This window comes from Loxodonta africana, chromosome 2 (assembly GCF_030014295.1).
Source record: "Loxodonta africana isolate mLoxAfr1 chromosome 2, mLoxAfr1.hap2, whole genome shotgun sequence".
NCBI lineage: Eukaryota > Metazoa > Chordata > Mammalia > Proboscidea > Elephantidae > Loxodonta > Loxodonta africana.
Window position 1 is genome coordinate 172,249,170 of NC_087343.1, and position 19,940 is coordinate 172,269,109.

Sequence of the window (19,940 nt, forward strand, 5' to 3'; positions counted from 1 at the left end):
GTGGTAAAATATACACAACATGAAATCTTCCATTCGAGCCATTTTCCATTATGCAATCATTGGCATGAAGCACACTCACAATGTTGTACAATCATCACTACTCTTTGTTTCCAGAACCTTTTCATCACCCAAAGCAGGAATGCTGTACACATTAAGCAGTAATTCTCTCCCCTCCCTTTCCCCCCAGACCGTAGGAACCTGCAATCTACTTTGTCTCTATGCACTTGTCTATTCTAGAAATTTCATAAAAACAAGACCATACAATCTCTGCTCTTTTTTGTCAGGCTTATTTTACTTAACATAATGTTTTCAAGGTTCATCCATGTCACAGCGTGTGTTATAACTTCATTCTTTTTTGTGGCAGAGTAATACTCCATTGTATGGCTATACCACATTTTGTCGATCCACTCATCTGTTGATGGACACAGGCTGTTTCTACCTTTTGGCTATTGTGACTAATGCTGCAGTGAACATTATTGTACAAATATCTACTTGTTCATTAGGGATTTTTAATCTTTACTTCTGTATGCCCTTATTGCCCAAAGAATTGTCCTAACTCTGCTCCCTAAACTGTTAAGATTGTTCAAAATTCACTTTTTAAGGGCTGGGGGTTGGGGCAATAGAGCAATGTGGTAATAATATGTGGCATGATGATTAAAAAGAAACAAAAGGCAAATGAAATCTTCTTAAAGAATTTCAGCACATAGTGTAAGATTAAGCATAATTGTGGCAATGAGAAACTTATCTGAAAGACTGTGAGTATATCTAATACAGTCCTTTGGTAGCCCAATTTGGACATCAGAATTTAAACAGATGGGCCAAATTAACAGGTAAGATAGTTGTAGTGCTGCGAATCTGAGTACTAGCCCTCCTGTTTCTCAGCTTTTCCCTGGAAACCTTTCTCACAAGTACCAAAAAGGCACTGGGCCCTTTGAAGCTATGACTTGAAGTCCTATAAAAGACTCTGTCGTGTAGAAGTGACAGCTTTTCCTAATGAAAATAGAAAACAGGCAGGACAGTTAGCTCCCTTGGAATGTCCACCCCGAAAATAATCTATTTGGGGAGGGATTTTCACAGTGTGCATTTTTAATATCATTGAGGCTGGCGTCTTCATCAGGCTTTACTGGTGGGAAGCGTTCACCTAGCAGCAGGGCTTGCCACGATAGGAATTTAATCTGAGCACTTGGCATCGGCCTAATCATATTTCACTTATTTTCTTTTATGTGTCTGCTTAAGATAAATGATTCCCCTCCTTTAGCAACAATAGCTCAGGATTCATAAGCTCACATTTTTCACCAGGGACAGGAGATGTAGCGACTTGCGCTTTGTTATCCATCTCTCATTTTCTTCCCTTCAAACAATCGATAAATTCTCTGCCAATGTCTCTTTTGAAAGGTTGCTTATAGGTTTCTGTTTCAGAACAATGTGCTGCCATTGGTTTTTATACCTGAATCCTCCCTGAATCTGGGAGTGCGTTTGGAGTGAATTGCAGGAGTTTTTCGAGAATTTCTTGGGCAAAGTGACATTTCACACATTACGGCCTAATTACAGACTCTGAATTGTGGGCACCGGGGCCCAGTGATATCTGGAATTTGTAATTGTCTGGATAACATTCAGTCCTGTGCATCATAGAATAGGCCGTTTTCTTTCCTTCTTTTTTTTTTTTTTTCAATGGACAAGACCTTAATGTTCATGCTGCCCAGCTACCCGGAATTCTCGTTTTCTGTGGAGGAGACCTGGATTCGATCCTTGCCCGAATGCATCGTATGCACAGCCACTCTCTATCCATCAGTGCAGGCGTGCTTAAGTATGATGTTTGGCATTAGGGCTGTTTACCAATATTTCTGCCTGCAATTTCTTTGGGTATCTGTAGGATCGTACTTCCCCGCCCACTTGGGATTGGTTTGGCCATGCCGTGTGCTTTAGCTGATGAAATCTGAGCATATGTTAATTCCAGGCAGATGCTTTGGGAGCCAGCGCGTGCTTCGTCATCCTTTTCTTTCGTTATACACGGCACCAGCAATGGTTGACGTAGTGGCCACTTTGTCACACTATGTCCCTAAGAGTCTACAATGTGCAGAGCCACTGCCAACCTTCCCTGGACATGTAGCTTTGGTGAGAAATCCTTGTTGTTTGAAGCCACTGAGCATTCTGCTGTTTCTTACCATAGTTATACCATAGTATAACTTCTTTTGACTGATACACATGGATTGTCTGACTTAATCCTCAGTTTGGAAGGTATTATTATCTAAGTATTCAAGTAACGGCCCTGAGGCTTAGAAAGAATGCCAGCAAGTAAGTGACCGAGCCAGCATTCTGAACTTCATATTCTAAGCCAATATGCCAAAATACTATGTTTGTGTGTGTGTATGTGTGTGTGTATTCCAGTTAAAGGATCGAAGAGACTCAAGGAAGTCTTCCCAAAGAAACTGATAGCTAAGTCCTAAAGGGCACGTAGGAATTAGGTCATTTGGAAAATTAGGCTTGTCCCATTTGTGTGTGTGCTTGCAAGGAGGGGAGCACTCCCCCCCTCTTTGGCTGAATTATTCACCCCCAGGAAAAGCCTAGAGCAAAGAATGTCTATACATACATTATTATTGGCAATCAGGAAATACAGAATGCTTCAAATACCATGGCCTTGATCTATAAATCATTAAAAGCAACTTTATGAGATATTATAAAACATACGTGAAAAATCACAATCTTAACTCACTGAGGCATCACAGCAATTCAACAAGTTATATATCATATTTTCTGTATCTGCATCTCCGTCTGTCTGTCTGTCTCTTTTTTCTGTCATACAGAGACACAGTTCTAACCAACGTGTGAGCTCTAGCTTTATGGTAACTGGGAAGTAATAAGGAGAGGAAAGAAAACCTAACATAAAAGATGTACATACATCAGTGGTAAAAAGGAAGAAAATGTGAAGGAAATTGAGGTTACATAGCTAATGCCAAAAAGGATTGGAGGCTGTGGCCCAGACACCGGAGGGCCAGCTGATTCTGTCCCTTCCTGTTGTATGAATTATCCAGGACTGGACGTAGCATCTTTAATGCTCCCTAGAAAAGAAGATCAGTTGTTGCCTTTGTCAGTGAATCCCACAATTTCATTTCCTTGATCACAAAACACTTCCTGTGTCTAATTCAGCTCTATCTTGCCTTGCTCTAGACATCCTTTCCCGAGCTTGGTCCTTGATGGAAACAGAGCATTTGCCAGAATGTTCCTTTAATAACTCCATACAAGTATAGACAAATACAGAGCCATCTCTCACCTCTTCCCTCTCTAGCCTGCTACCTGGTTCCCCCAGCACGTATCTCCAAACCAGATCTCTTTGTTGATTTTGGGAACTCCAAAGCACTTAAGCCATGTCTTCTGACTGAACTGGACTCCTCTCTTATATGACCATCATCCCAAGTGTGTTACTGTGTTTTGGCTTCTTTTTCAGACAACTTTATTAAGTTTAGATTTACATACTATAAAAGTCACTCATTTTAGGTGTACAATTCAATGATTTTTAGTAAATTTACAAGTTGTGCAGCTATCACCACAATCCAATTTTGGAACCTTTCCATCACCTCAGTAAGATTTCTTGAGCTCATTTACAACCACTCTCTGTTCTCATACCCAGCCCCGCTAATCTACTTTCTGCCTCTGTAGATTTGCCTTTCTAAACATTTTATAGAAATTGAATCATATACTATATATGGTCTTTTGTGTCAGGACTCTTTCGCTTAGCCTGATTTTTTTTGTAGTTCATCCATGCTATAGCATGTATTAGTATCCCATCCTTTTTACCGCTAAATAGTATTGCATCAAGTGGATATAGAATATTTTATCAATTTACCATTTGGTGAATATTTGGATTGTTTCTACTTTTTGGCTATTATAAATAATGCTTCTATGAGCATTTATATTCATGTCTTTGTATGGCCATAGATTTTTATGTCTCTTGATTAGATAGCTAGGAGTTAAATTTCTGGGTCATATGGTAACTCTGTGTTTAGCTTTTTAACAGCCAAACAGTTCTCCGAAGTTTCTGCACCATTTTCCATTCTCACTAGCTGTGTATAAGAATCCCCATTTCTCTACCTCCTCACCATCATGTGAGTTACTCATGTTTTTCCCATTAGACTACAAGCTCCCAGAAGGGATCAACCCTCTCTGCTGCTTTTCATACCTCCTTATCTAGCACCTAGTGCAGAACTGGGCAAGCAGTTGGAGCTTCCCAGTGCGGCACAGGATGTGTAGTTAAGGGGTTTTATTTTGGAGTCAGACTTACATGGTCTCTGGACATTAGTTTTCTCAATTGTGAAATAGGGCTAGCAGTCCTACTTACCAGAGTTACAGTGAGGATTGATGAAGATGATGTAGATAAACTGCTTTGTCTAATGCATATAGAAATGGTAACTTAGAGTATTACGGTTTTTAAATTTGCATTGATGAGCACTTTCTGAACTCTTTGTTTATCCTACTTCCTTTTTTCTCTTGCAATCACATGTCTAGGTATTAGGCAGTTTACTGGGCCCCAACAATAGAATAACCAGTGAGACACACTCCTTCATCACAAGGAATTTGAAGTCTAGTAAGGAAGGACATAGGCGTAAATGGATGATTCCACTGGCATGTGATAGGTGTTGTGGTAAAGGTACACATGGGTTACAGGGGACCTCCAAGGAAGGATGCCAGGCCCAGAGAAGACATCAATCAGAAGCATGGGAAAGAGCACTCCTGGCCAAGGGAAGGACATTTACAAAGCCCAAAAAGAGAGAAGGTTTGGATAAATGGCTGGCATGTTGCATGCAGAGTCAGGGAGACTGGCAAGTGAAGAAGCTGGAGAAGTGAGCACGTGCCAGATCTAGAAGAGTCTTAAATATCACATTAAGAGGTTTGCTCTTTATCTTTGCTGCTACATTTCTACTATGTTTTAAAGTCTGAGGAGCTACAATGAAAACGGCTCAATGCATGAATGGCAGAATAGGCCATTGATAGACTCCAAGAAGGAAAGTTAGAGCAATCTCAAAATTAGAATTCTCCAACACAGTGTCTCTTAACCTTTTCTTCTTATTTTTATTGCCTCTCCTTTCCCCCACGCACCCAGGGAGAATTTTTGGTCATTTTCTTTTCCTTATTATCTTTCCCATGAAATTTTAATACTACAGATATACTGTATACCAACTGTATACATGAGCACACCTGTGCCTTATACACAAAAAATAGGACCAGTTTTAACACCCAGTGACCAGTTTTGACCTCCTTGGGTGCTATATCACCCTGATTGGGAATGCGTGTTCTAATAGATTGTAATCTGCTGTAGGAGCAGGTCTTTAACATTTTTGTTATAACCACCCAAAACCAAAATTCACTGCCGTTGAGTCGATTCCGACTCACAACAACCCTATATAACCACAGCACTTTTCAAAATGTAACTATTTAGAATGAATAAACTCTATCCCTCAGCAAATATTTGTTGAGCACTTACTATGTGCCAACCAAAAGGTAATGTGTAGAGAATGCAGTGTGAACAAAACAGTCAAACTCCACCCCTCATGAAGTTTACATGTGAATGCAATTCATATTATAGGTCCAGCCGATAAAGCTGCTTCAGCTCTTTGACTAAGTAATGCCTGCCATTAAAAATACTCCAAGAAGAGATGGTCTTGAGACTGACTTCCTAAAGCAGGACTTGGCATTACTTCAAGCCTGAAAATGTGCTGACAGAATTAAAAACCTGGCTGATGCTTATGCAGCAGGAAAATCAGAGGAGCAAGAAATGACACTTTCTTTAAATCAATATAATACAAATTTCCAGCCCCCATCCCACAAGAGGCAGCAAGAAATTCAGCCTCACTCAGGAATTTATGCAGGTCTTGTGTCTTGCCTGGCACCAGTGGAAAATCCCTCGGGGTCACCAGTCACAGGTCAGCATGGGCTATGGCCGAGGGAACTGTGGTCCCATCCATGTGATCCCTTTAGGTCTGGCAGTTCTGCTGCTGCTCTGCCACTCCTGGGAAAGGGACTCTGTGGAGGGTCTGGAGCCATGTAGCCATTGTCCTCTGAGGTCTTCATCCATCCTGAGGACACTGACAAGACAATGACTCATGGGACTCAGATCTCAGCCCACCCCCTCTCTGGCAGCATCTCCTTTTCTCCTTCTTGCCTCTCTTTCCAACATGCCTAGTATAGTTCACTCAGTGAGATTTACCTTTAACAAGGGATAGCAAACCCTACTGCTTTCATGCTGCCTCTGCTTCTTTGCTCTCAAAATCTTCAAGCCAAGTAATTAGAAAGCCTGGCAACCTGTTTGAAATGGTGATGAAAGGGGTCAGCGGTCAGCGTGAGAGATGTGAGGAAGGAAACAAATTAATTTTTCAGTCTATTGTGTTGCCACTCTGAAAAATCTGCTCTATACTCCTCTTGTCGAAAATATCTGTTCAGAACAACCAACCAACCAATCAGAGCTAAATAAGGAATGAAGTCCCCATGCCAAAATCCATGGATCCGCTGTATTAAATTTGACCCAAAGGGGGTCTGTGGGTATCTTGGTTGGTCTAACAGATGAGGCCCAAGGAAGTGAGACTCATGCAAGAAGACCAAAAACCAAACAATTTAGTGCTCACAGGTCCCAAAGGAGAAACCACACAGCATGCCCTGACACAAGGACACAAGGGTTTGCACTCAGGGATAAAGTAACAACGAACTAGAATTGTAGGAAAGGGCTTATGTTTGGCGAGCAGGGTGGGGTCTCTGGGTTACTGCACACTGAAGTCATATTGGTCACTTTAAAAGTTTATAGTGCATAGAAATTTTAATCACGGGAACCCATGATGGTGCATGGCTGGGCGGGGAGAAGTGTAACTACAACCACTGACAGACAGTCTCAGTTACAAGGTAATAACAGGTATTTTAGATGAAGGTTTACAGAATAAACTAGTTACTCATCAAACAGTTAGTACACACATTGTTCATAACGTTGGTTAACAACCTCACGACATGTCAACACTCTCCCCTCTCAACCCTGGATTCCCTATTACCAGCTTTCCTGTTCCCTCCTGCCTTCCAGTTCTACCCCCAGGGCTGGTGCACCCCGTTAGTTTTGTTTTGTTCCATGGGCCTGTTCAATCTTTGGCTGAAGGGTGAACCTCAAGAGTGACCTCATTACTGAGCTGAAAGTGGGTCCAGGGGCCATACTCTGAGGGTTTCTCCAGTCTCTGTCAGGCCACCAAGTCTATTCTTTCTTTTGGAGTTAGAATTTTTTCTACATTTTTCTACAGCTCTGTCCAGGACCCTCTATTGTGACCCCTGTCAGAGAAGTCAGTGGTGGTTGCCAGGCACTATCTAGTTTTACTGGACTCAGTCTGGTGGAGGCTATGGTAGATGTGGCCCATTAGTCCTTTGAGACTAATCTTTCCCTTGTATCTTTACTTTTCTTCATTCTTCCTTGCTCCCGAAGGGGTGAGACCAGTGGAGTATCCTAGGCTTTTAAGACCCCAGATGCCAATCACCAAAGTAGAATGTAGAACATATTCTTTATGAACTGTTATGCCAATTGAGCTAGATGTTCCTTGAGACCATGTTTCCCACAGCCCTCAGCCCAGCAATTTGGTCCCTCAGGAAGTTTGGATGTATCTATGAAGCTACCATGACCTTGCCTTGTATAGGTTGTGCTGGCTTCCCCAGTATGTGTACTGTCTTACCCTTCACCAAATTTTCCACTTATCTATCGTCTATTTAGTGTTTTCCATCCCCAGCCCTCCCCTCCCTTGTAACCATCAAAGATTTTCTCTTTTTGTATGTAAACTTTTTCATGAGTTTTTATGGTAGTGGTCTCATACAATATTTGTCCTTTTGTGACTGACTTATTTCACTCAGCATAATGCCCTCCAGATTCATCCATGTTATGAGATGCTTCACAGATTCATCGTTGTTCTTTATTGTTGCATAATACTCCATTGTGTGTATGTACAACAGTTTGTTTATCCACTCATCTGTTGTTGGGCATCTAGGTTGTTTCCAACTTTTTGCTATTGTGAACAATGCTGCAATGAACATGGGTGTGCATATGTCTATTCGTGTGATGACTCTTTTTTCTCTAGGATATATTCCTGGGAGTGGGATTGCTGGATCACATGGCATTTCTATTTCTAGCTTTCTAAGGAAGCGCCATATCATTTTCCAAAATGATTATATCATTTTGCATTCCCACCAGCAGTGCATAAAAGTTCCGATCTCCCTGAAGCCTGTCCAATATCTGTTATTTCCTGTTTTATTGATTGATTTCTGTAATGCTGGAATAAGATGGTATCTCATTGTGATTTTGTTTTGCATTTCTCTACTGGCTAGAGATCCTGAGCATTTCCTCATGTGTCTGTTGGCCGCTTGAATGTCTTCTTTGGTGAAATGTCTGTTCATTTCCTTTGCCCATTTTTTAACTGGATTTTTTGTCTTTTTGTTGTAGAGGTGTTGGATTTTCTTGTAGATTTTAGAGATAGACCTTTTTCTGATTTGTAATAGCCAAAATTTTTTTTCCCAGTCTGTAGGTTCTCTTATTACACTTTTGGTGAAATCTTTTGATGAGCATAAATGTTTAATTTTTAGAAGATCCCAGTTATCTAGCTTATCCTCTGGAGTTTGTGTGTTGTTGATTGTAGTCTGTATCCTGTTAATGCCATGTATTAGGGCCTCTAGCATTGATTGTATTTTTTTCTTCTATGAATTTCATGATTTTTGGCTTTGTATTTAGGTCTTTGACCCATTTTGAGTTAGTTTTTGTATATGGTGTGAGGTATGGGTCCTGTTTCATTTTTTTTTTTTGCAGATGAACATCCAGTTTTGCCAGCACCATTTGTTGAAAAGACTGTTTTTCCCCATCTGATGGACTTTGGGCCCTTGTCAAAAATCAGGTGACCATAGGTGGATGGATTTACATCTGGGTTCTCAATTCTGTTCCATTGGTCAATGTATCTGTTGTTGTACCAGTACCAGGCTGTTTTGACTACAGTAGCTGTATAGTAGGTTCTGAGGTCAGGTAGTGTGAGTCCTCATTTTTTATTCTTCCTCTTCAGTAGTGCTTTACTTATCCAGGACTTCTTCCCTTTCCATATAAAGTTAATGATTAGTTTTTCCATCTCTTTAAAGAATGATGTTGATATTTGGATCAGGATTGCATTGTATTTGTGAATCTCTTTGGGTAGAACTGTCGTTTTCATGATGTTGAGTATACCTATCCATGAGTATGGTATGTTTCTCCATTTATGTAGATCTCTTCTGGTTTCTTGCAGTAGTGTTTTGTAGTTTTCTTTGTATAGGTCTTTTACATCCCTGGTCAGATTTATTCCCGAGTATTTTTTTTTTTAGGGGCTATAATAAAAAAAAAAAAAACTATGGTACTAGTTTTTTTTTATTATAAATAGTATTGTTTTCCTGATTTCCTTTTCATCCTTCTCTTTATTGGTTTGTAGGAATCCAACTGATTTTTGTATGTTTATCTTGTATCCTGTTGTTCTGCCAAATCTTTCTATTAGTTCCAGTAGTTTTCTCATGGAATCTTTTGGGTTTTCTATGTGTGATACCAGATCATCCACAAATAGGGACAGCTTAACCTCTTCATTACCAATTTTGGTATTTCTTTTTCTTGCCTTACTGCTCTTTCTAGGACTTCCAACACAATGTTATATAGGAGTAGTGGTAAAGGGCATCCTTGTGTTGTTCCTGTTCTCAAGAGAAATGTTTTCAGCCTCTCTTCATTAAGAATGATGTTGGTCGTTGGTTTTGCATAGATGCTCTTTATTATATTGAGAAATTTTCCTTCTATACCTATTTTATTGAGAGTTTTTTATCAGAATGGGTGTTGGACTTTGTCAAATACCTTTTCTGTGTCGATTGAGATGAGCATATGATTCTTTTCTTTCCTTTTATTTGTGTGGTGGATTACGTTGATTGATTTTCTAATGTTGAACCATTCTTGCATACCTGGTATGAATCCTACTTGGTATGAATCCTACTTGGTTGTAATGGATTATTTTTTTTTTTTTTGATATGATGGTGAATTCTATTATCTAGAATTTTGTTGAGAATTTTTGCATCTATATTTATGAGAGACATTGGTCTATAATTTTCTTTTATTTGTGGTGTCTTTGCCTCGTTTTGGTATCAGGGTTATGCTGGCTTCATGGAATGAGTTCAGAGTATCGCTTCCTATTCTATATCCTGAAATAGTTTGAGTAGTACTGGTGTAAGCTCTTCTCTGAATGTTTGGTAAAATTCTCCAGTGAAGACATCTGGGCCAGGGTTTTTTTTTTGTTGTTGTTGGGAGTTTTTTTCTTTTTATTACCTTTTCAATCTCTTCTCTTGTAGTGGGTCTGTTCATATTTTCAACATCATTTTGTGTTAGTTTGGGTAGGTAGTATGTTTCTAGAAATTTGTCCGTTTCTTCTAGGCTTTCTAAATTTGTTGGAGTATACTGTTTCATAATACTCTGTTATGATCCTTTTTATCTCAGTTGGGTCTGTTGTAATGTCCCGCATTTCATTTCTTATTTAGGTTATTTGTGTCCTCTCCTATTTTTCTTTTGTCAACTTGGCCAGTGGTTCGTTGATCCTTTCAAAGAACCAACTTTTTGTTTTGTTGATTCTTTCTATTGTTTTTCTATTCTCTATTTATTTCTGCTCTGATCTTTATTATATCCCTCCTTCTGGTGGCTGTGGGCTTCTTTTACTATTCTCTTTCTGTTTGTTCAAGTTGTGTAGCTAATGTTTTTTGTCCCTTCTTTTTTGATGTGTGCATCTATTGCTATAAATTGACGTCTGAGGACTGCCTTTGCTGTGTCCCAGAGGTTTTGGTATGATGTGTTTTCACTCTTGTTTGATTCTAGGAATTTTTTGATTCCATCCCTGATTTCTTGTATTACTCAGTGGTGTTTAAGCAGGGTGTTATTCAGGTTCCATGTAATTTTTTTTTTTCCTTGCGCTTCCTGTTGTTAATTTCTACTTTGATGGTGTACTGGTCAGAGAAGATACTTTGTATCATCTCAGTGTTTTGGATTTTGTTGAGGGTTGCTCTGTGGCCTAAGATGTGGTCTATTCTGAACAACATTCCATATGTGTTAGAAAAGGATGTGTACTTTGCAGCTGTTGGTTGGAATGTTCTATATATGCCTATGGGATCGAGTTGACTAATCGTGCCCTTTAGCTCTTCCGTATCTTTGTTGAGAGAAAACAAAAACAAAGAGTTTTATTGAAGGATATAAAAACAAAACATTCTGCAAAATGAGGAGACACAAAAGCATCCGGACAAGAGGCTGCAGAGTGTGTTCCAAATTGTAGGGAGAGGGATAGAGAGAGGGAGCAGTTTTTATCAGGTAAAACAAACAGTAGAACTGTACTTCCTGGGCACAGAAGAGGTATGGGGAAGCATGGCAAGAAGTTACAAGGGTTTGTTAAAGTATACTCTTAAACTTTCTAACATCAGTTAACGTTCTGAGGTTTGTTAGCATTCTATCAAGGATGATTAAGTCAGTGTTCTGTTACAGTTGCAGCCTGCATGTCCTCTTATCTTAAGGTAACAAGCTTATGCTTTTGCTGATTTACAAAGAGTCAACAGGAATTGGAGTGAAGATCTCAGTGAATGACGTCTAATTTGGGGAGACAGGAAATCAGAACTGAGACTTGGTTAAGTGATGTTTGCTTCACTTGGGTTACAGAGTTATGAGACAGCTATAGGCTCCATCTTAACCTTATCAATTCTAATCTTGTTTCCTAGGCTCTGGGGACCATGCACAAGGCATTATTTTCAGACCAAGCTGAGTAAACATTCTTAACAGATACCTTCAACAAATAATTTCTCATCCAACCTAGAAATTCTGACTCCGGCTCTCTTTGTGTTAAAATCAGTTGTTGTCAAGTCGATTCCAACTCACAGCCCCCCAATAGAAGACAGTAGAACTGCCCCATAGGGTTTTCAAGGAGCAGCTGCTGAATTCGAACTGCCAGCCTTTTGGTTGGCAGCCATGCTCTTAACCACTGCACAACCAGGGCTCCCTCTTTGTGCTACAAGTAAACTTATACAAAGAGGCTGAATCGTCTCTTTGGAACAGTAGAAATGAAGATTTCAGTTTAATTCAGAACGGAGCTTCAATTTAGGCCTGGAATCACCCCATTTCAGTTATGCCAATACCTCAATTTTAAGGTTTGCATATGCAGATAATAAGGAATGATTTTTTTAATGTGGTAATGTTATATTGGTATGTTTAAATAAAAGAGATGGATGTGGATATGGGTGGGTGTAATAAATAACAAGATTAGCCATGAGTTGATAATTGTTGAAGCTTGGTGATAGGCACTTAGGTGTTTGCTATCTAGTCTTTGTAATTTTGTATATATTTTTAAATTTTCCAGAATAAAATATTAGGAAAAAATGTTAGGAACTAACTTCCTAAATGTTTTGTGAGCCAAACAATGTCCAAAGGCTGGATGTGACCAGCAGACTGCCAGTTTGAAATTTTTGCATAGAGTTTTAGAAACAAGATATTTTGCTTGAACATGGAAAACCATCCTTTTATCCCCTCCCACTCACCACCTTCATAGATTCTTTCTGCACCGCCTATCAAGGGCCTCATTCATCTGTGCACATGAATGACTGGGGGCACTACAGATTGCTTGGAATAGAATTTTTTCAGAGTAAGTGAGCAAAGAGGATAATATATATAATTGCATTGAACAATGCCTTCAAGTATTTTATGTATTCCTTTGGACCCTTCCTCAGTCAACTCTCAAAAAAAAAAAAAAAGACAGAAAGAGAGAGAGAGCAATAACTTAGTTTCAATTTTTGACAGCCTGAGGTACTTTGAAATTTTGGCTAATGACATTTTCCCTGTTCTCTTCCCGTGCCTCTCTTTCAGGATGGAATGGGAAACTTGAGAATCACAGAAAAAGGTCTAAAGCTCGAAGGAGACTCAGAATTCTTACAACCTCTCTACGCCAAAGAAATCCGTTCCCGGCCAGTAAGTTTTTGCTGAGAGAAGAAGGATGATTGTTCCTCTGGAAGTCTAAATCCGGAGAAAATGGTCTTGCTGTCACCTGAATATAGAGGGTTGGAGAAGGGAATATAGTAAATTGAACATGGTGTTTTGAGTCTAAAGCATTGAGTGTAATCATGGCTGTGGTGTTGCCAACAAGGGAGATAATCTCTCTGAGCCTCTTTCCATGCCTGCTTAATTACAGGGCAAGAATCCTTGCTAATCAACTAACTGCTTTAAAACTAAAAACCAAACCCATTGCTGCCCAGTCGATTTCAACTCTTAGCGACCCTACAGGACAGAGTAGAACTGCCCCACGCGGTTTCCAAGGAGCGCCTGGTGGATTCAAACTGCGGACTTTTTGGTTAGCAGTCGTAGCTCTTAACCAGTACGCCACCATGGTTTCCAAGTGTTTTAAATACAGTATAAAACATAGGTAATATTCCTGTTGGTTTTAGTTGCTCAGTGCTTCCAAGGCACTTTTTTGCTTGTGTTTTGTTTTTCATTAAGAATCTGAACAATGTAGCCAAGGTTAGTAAGAAGCAGTGCAACGTCAACACCTATGCTCTGAAATGGTCTTTAAATAGTCACTGTAATGTGTGTACTCTGTGTGTACTCTGTGTCCGACATATCACTGCTCTGCGTCCATTATGATTACCTACTTTAATTCACAGAGCAACGTAGCAGGGTGGGGACTATTGTCTCCATTTTACAGATAAAGGAACTGAGGCTCAAAGAAAAAATTTGTCCAAAGCCATGTATTTACAAAGTAGCAAAATAAAGATTTGAACTAAGAAAATCTAACTTTAAAGCCTTTTCTGTTAACCACAGCCTCCTACATTATTTTTTACTCTCAGTTTCTTTTCTTTGCTTTTTTTTTTTTTAAAAGGTAGTAGTGATTCCTAGGTCCGTGGCTTTTATTAACCAATCTTGTCAAATCCTTAGAGTGGACTTTGTTGGTTGATTTTTTGTTTGTTTGTTTCTTTGGTTTTGTTTTTTAGTGGGATGGGGGATTAGCTCATTGAAAAGGATAATTAATGCATTTACTCTGCCTGGGACCTATCTGGGTCCACCTGCAGGCAAGGAATATCATGAAAATTTCCCCAAGGCATCACTTGCATTGTGTGCATTGATTAGCATAATTAATGAAATTCACCAACTTGATGCAGTGGTAATTTTATCTGAATGCCATCTAAAGTATGCGATTGTATGAAACTGAGAGGAACTATTGAGTGGCCTCAAAAAACAGGGAGCCATGATGTTAAAATCATCACAAATAACAAATCGAATCAACCACAGAAGAACTATAAAATTTAAGGGGAACCCATAGCGCTCTGGCTTGGGCATTTTAAAGTACAAGAAGTAAAAGCATCGTCGGTCTTTGAAGAGAGTATATCCTAGAATATCCTAGGGTGATGGGAGGAATCTACAACGAAGTGGGTCAGCCCTTGTTTAATTTGGCGATGATTCTGCCTAGGGCTGAATGGAAGCAGTCAGTTTCAAACATTCAAGAAACACTTGTTGTATACATTGTTTTTGATCTCTGTTTTGTTCTCCCAACCTGGCAAATTGGTTGTTAAGTCATTGGTTTGAGTTACTGGTTGTATTCTAGATTAATAATATTATCTATATTACATTTTGTTTTAATTTTCTAGTTTAGATTGGTATTTTCCCTGTAATTGGGTCAGAAGACTTGTGCTACAAAGGGTGAGATTGTAAATATTCTAGTCTTTTTTTTTTTACAACCTTTAAAAAAATGAGAACCATTCTTACCTCAAGGCCAATACGGAAATAGCCCATAGGCCATAGTTTGTAAATCCTTGTAATCTATATGGATGATATTTCCATAAATATATAAATGTGATGATTAGGTTGCATGTGGTTCAAGAAAGCAGATTTTAAGATCCTGGGTATTATAATTGATATGTATTAATCAGAACATCTTGAAATAATTTCCCTTGGTCTAGAACTAGTGCCCTGTTAAGGAATTGAGAACTACGTTTTGGAAGACTTGAAAAAGGGTAGCTGTTATGTCTCTTAGGCCCATGTGCAGGAATTCAACTTTTAACAAATATGTCAGCCATCCTATGTGCAAGCTGACAGAGCCAGCTGACCTCAACTTAGAGATATTTTTGATTCGTAGCTTAAAAAAGTAATAATATTTTTTTTAACTTAATATTGAAAAATCAATGAGTTAAATTCAGTCCTTTCGAATTACCTTTTTAAAAACAAATACAGTGTTAGAATTCACTATTTTTCCTTTCTCCTTGATAAAGCAGTTTTTCTTATAGTAAATAATATAAAACTTTTTAGCCTTTTTTACGGTGAAAAAAGAATTATTTTCTATCTGAAGACTAAAAAACACATACAGATATGAACCTAATAAGATCTGTCTTTGAATCCCTGATGGCTAAGAACTTGGCTACTAACCAAAAGATCGGCAGTTCAAATCCACCAGCTGCTCCTTGGAAACCTTATGGGTCAGTTCTACTCTGTCGTATAGGATCACTATGAGTTGGAATTGACTTGATGGCAGCGAGTTTTAAGATCAATATTGAAATCAGCTCTACCTGTAACGCGTTCTCCATTGTATGCTACACCCTAGTTCAAGCCACTTCCTCTGTCACCTGCACTGTTGTGTCTTTCCTAATACACCTGTCCGGTTTGAAGACCACCTCTGAATAACACTTCTCTGTAGAACAATTGGAAATATAATTTCTGCATAGCTCACAGCTGCTTCTTCTATTTCATGTGGCATAGCCTTCTATTTTTCCCATTGAAAAGAGATCAGTGTCCAGTTGAACAAGATTAGTCAGCCATCCTAAGCAAGGATAACTAATTAAGTAACACTTAGCTTCATTCTGGTTTTGCATTTCACTGAGCTGAGAGAAATTGAGGTTAGTTAAGTAACCTATGCAATATTCGATACTATACCTGATTTCATTATTGGAGGTTGTGTCCTGGGTAAAGTCAATACAAATTGATTAGCGTGATAGCAGTCACTTAGAAAGATGAGTTAATAAGAAAATTTTCACATCTATAAAACTTCCATCTGGGAATTGAATGAAAGTCTCAGGAACTTCTAGCGTCAGCCTCATGGGTGCATAGCTTCTAAGTGGCAAGGAATCATGCCATTCAGAAAATAGATTGGGAAGGACACACACTAAATGTCCCTTGAAATACCACTTGAATATATGAACACAGAAATTTGTAAATCTAAGGGACTTAGTATCACAGCAGTCTATGTTTCTATCACCATTTCAACATGGTAAGCATCTCTTTAATTGCTGCATACAACTACAAATTTTTGGCAGGAAACTACCAGTAGATAGACTGAATAAATAAGCACCAAGATGACCTTTAACTACAAAGTATAATTTTGGATGACAGGAGAAGAGTCCCACTACTTGAGAGAGGCCCTTGCTTCCTTTTATGCTGGAACTAGATGATGCTTTTGTGTAACTTAATGGAAAATGGCAAAGGAAGGGTAATTAGCATTTATTGGGCACATACTGTGTGCCAGGCACTATTGTGACTACAAGAAAGATTCATAAATTTATTAGAGAAAAAGTTACAAATGAGTTTATCTCCATCCTCGCCTCAGACTAAACTTGAGGAGGGTGTAAAGGTCCTAGCCCATTCCTGTATTGAATTTAGAAGTTCAGAAAATAAGAGCGTAGGAAGAGAAGTTGAAGGAGGGGTCAAAAAATTAACTCATATTAAGAGAATAAAGTAGAAAATTATATAAGGCGAGGATATTTTTATGCCTTTTAAAAAACGTGGCATACAAAACTCACATATTCTAAGTTGTTCTCACCTACCATAATCTGTTTATAGATTTATGAAATCATGTGTAAAGGAGATTTTTCAGAGGTTGCCTATACCAAGAGGCATCACATGCCTAAGACATGTACTGTGTTATCGGAGTTGGATGGCAACAAGTGCCACCATTTGCTAGCGGGTGATCTTTGTTTTCTTATCGGTACAATTGACATGACATTAATACCTACATTATGAGTGTCTGTAAATAAGTAAGGTTCAAAAAAAAAAAAAGTTGCCATCAATTGGATTCTGACTCATGGCAGCCCCATGTGTGTCAGGGTAGAACTGTGCTCCACTGGGTTTTTTCGTGGCTGTGATCTTTCAGAAGTAGATTACCGGGCACTTTTTCTGAACTGCCTCTGGGTGGACTCAAACCATGAAACTTTCAGTAAGTAGCTGAGTGCTTAACTATTTGCGCCACCCATGGATTCCTAAATGGGTAAGATAATGTTGGTGACGTTCTTAATACAGGGCTTGTCATGAAGTTAGTGTTCCAGGAATGGTAACTCCTATCCTTATATTCTTCTCCTGATGATGAAGGCAGTGATGATAATGATGATTTTTCACTATTAACATCATCTAGTCCAAATCTCATCTGATGTTTGAACTTCTCTAAACCAATAATCTTTCAGCCTCTACTTACGTGTCTTCTTAATGACAAACTAGCTATCTTCTAAGGAAGAATTGCACATTCAATAGCTTTTAGTTTTAAATTTTTCTTCCTTTCACTCAGTTACAGCCTGCCAATGTTCAACTCACTTTGCTCTCATTCTTCTGATTAAATTTTTCTGAGAGCTTTGAAACTCATAGACTATTGGCAGAATCTTTCTGAAAAAATACTTTAACAGTATATGTCAAGTTCCTTAATAAAGTGTGTATCTTTGATTCAGTGATGACATTTCCACTTATTTTATAAAAATAGTAAAAGCAAAATGTAATAAAATATTTAAAGGTCAAAACACCTGCACACATACCAGTACTGTACAAAGACCAGTCTAAGTGGTGGTTCATATGAAAGTCTGAATTCCACATAAAAATGGAGTTTGAGGGTTTCCAAGCCTGTTAATATGTGTAAAATAAGAGAAACATCTGAATACTCTGAAACTCTGAGCTGGTCATCCTCACCGTGAATTTTTACATTTGGATCTATCATCTCTTTGTTTTACAGAAAGATGTTCTTTAAGATCTATTTTGATTTTAGCATGATGTTAATTTGAAATTATTCCACCAGCCTGAATTACCAAAATAATCTAGGCTAGAGGTTGAAAACTCTTAAGAATTCAATTAGACGAGTCGCTTTATTTAAAAGAGAGGGATACTGAGTCCCAGAAAAGATATGGGATTTACCCAAACTGTACCTAGCTAAAGAAGCCCTGGTGGCACAGTAGTTAAGGGCTCAGCTGCTAATTGAAAGGTTGGCGGTTCGAACCCACCAGCTGCTCTGCAGAAGAAAGATGTGGCAGTCTGCTTCTGTAAAGATTACAGCCTTGGGGACTCTATGGGGCAGTTTTTCTCTGTCCTATAGGGTTGCTATGAGTCAGAATTCACTGGATGGCAATGGGTATACCCAGCTAAATTCAGAACTAAAATTCAGTATTGTATTATTTTTTTCTGTTTTAACACTCTTTACATGGTAATTAATTTTCTCATAACACTGTGCTTAGTAAGAGAAGTTGAGTTATATGTGGCCATTCCCCTTTCAGGAGAAATAACTGACTGGAAGGAATATTGTCACCCTGAGAGAATTCAAAAGCGCGAGGAAAAAGAAACCAGAAACAAGAGTGGATTATACAAGAAAGCCAGGCTTAATTGTGACTGATCTAATCACCGAGATGATAGTCTCTACTTTACAATTTTATTGTGAGGATTAAATGAAATAATTTAAGTTACACACTTTATAAACCATTAAAATTTATGACAAAATTTACAAACTGAATCCAGCCCACGGCAATAGTTTGCCTCACATAAGTATCTTCCTTTTAATATGCATTTATTTCTAATATTTAAAGGTCTGAAGATTTCACATTTTAGAAATTTTGCACTTCCTGATTCTCATGAAAGAACAGAAAATGTGGCAGAATGGTTTGATATTCCCACGGATTGGAGCTGAGCCGCACCTGCCCTCTTTAGATGGAGCATTTGGTCTCCAGTTTGCCACAGTCCCCACTCGTCACTATTGTGTCTCACCCAGCCTGCTTAACTCACTTATATTATGGATCTCTGAAGTCCCCTGGGGGTCCATACCCTGGTTGATGGAATTGTGAATGTATATGTATCTTGTCATGTAAGTCATGTAGAGGAGAGGAAATTAGGTTGATTTTTCAGGAGTCGTATTCCCTAGTGACTCATTATTCCTTGCTTCTCATTTTTATCTCTTTTGCCCCAGTTTTCCCTAGGACATCATGAAAACGTCCACCTCCTCTGGGTTGCTGAAAATCATATGCAAGTTGAATGGCCTTGAGGTATTAAAGCCTCATCTCTAGAGGTGGAGGGTACGGCCCACAGCATCCATTCTCCACTATTTCCTAGAACATTCCTCCTTTTTAAGTTTATTCCTGGAATTACTACAGAGCATGAGCAGGGGCAAGGAGGCAGACAGGGAGAAGAACATGTGAAAATTTGAATTCTGCATGCTCTGCATGAGGCAAACAACCCAGAAGTGACATGGGATGGCAGACTTGCCAGCTTTGTTTAAAGAGGCGCCATTGTCAATTTAGTTGCAGTGAGCAGAGCCCTGGTTAGTATAGAAACCAATTGAAAACCGTGGTGGCTTCTCCGCAGTGAACAAAACAGCTTTAACTCTCAGCTGAACATATTGCACACAAAACAGTGTATTCCTTGCCACTTGCATGGAACATGAGCATCTTGCTGTCTTTAATTAAGAAGTTAACTGGACCATGAAGTATTGCCTGAGTAAATAAAAGTGATTTTACTAAGTCAGAGGGGTGCATTAGGCATCTTTGCATTTCTTTGTGCACACATAAATTAGGGAGATATGAAAAATTGGACGGGTCATCTCTAAGCCCATCTGCACTGTAAAGTTGAAAGCCGTTCCCAAAATGAATCTGTCTCTTTACGTGTAGTAATTTATTGTGGACCATAGTGT

General features: G+C 38.9%; 1 protein-coding gene across 1 annotated transcript in view; it reads left to right on the forward strand.

Moving 5' to 3' along the window:
- SGCD (sarcoglycan delta) overlaps positions 1-19,940 on the forward strand; it is a 500,195-nt gene that overhangs the window by 219,361 nt on the left and 260,894 nt on the right. Inside the window, exon 3 of the mRNA XM_003404624.4 lies at positions 12,896-12,997. Coding sequence (XP_003404672.1) covers positions 12,896-12,997 — 102 coding nt within the window. The remainder of the gene's footprint in view (positions 1-12,895; positions 12,998-19,940) is intronic.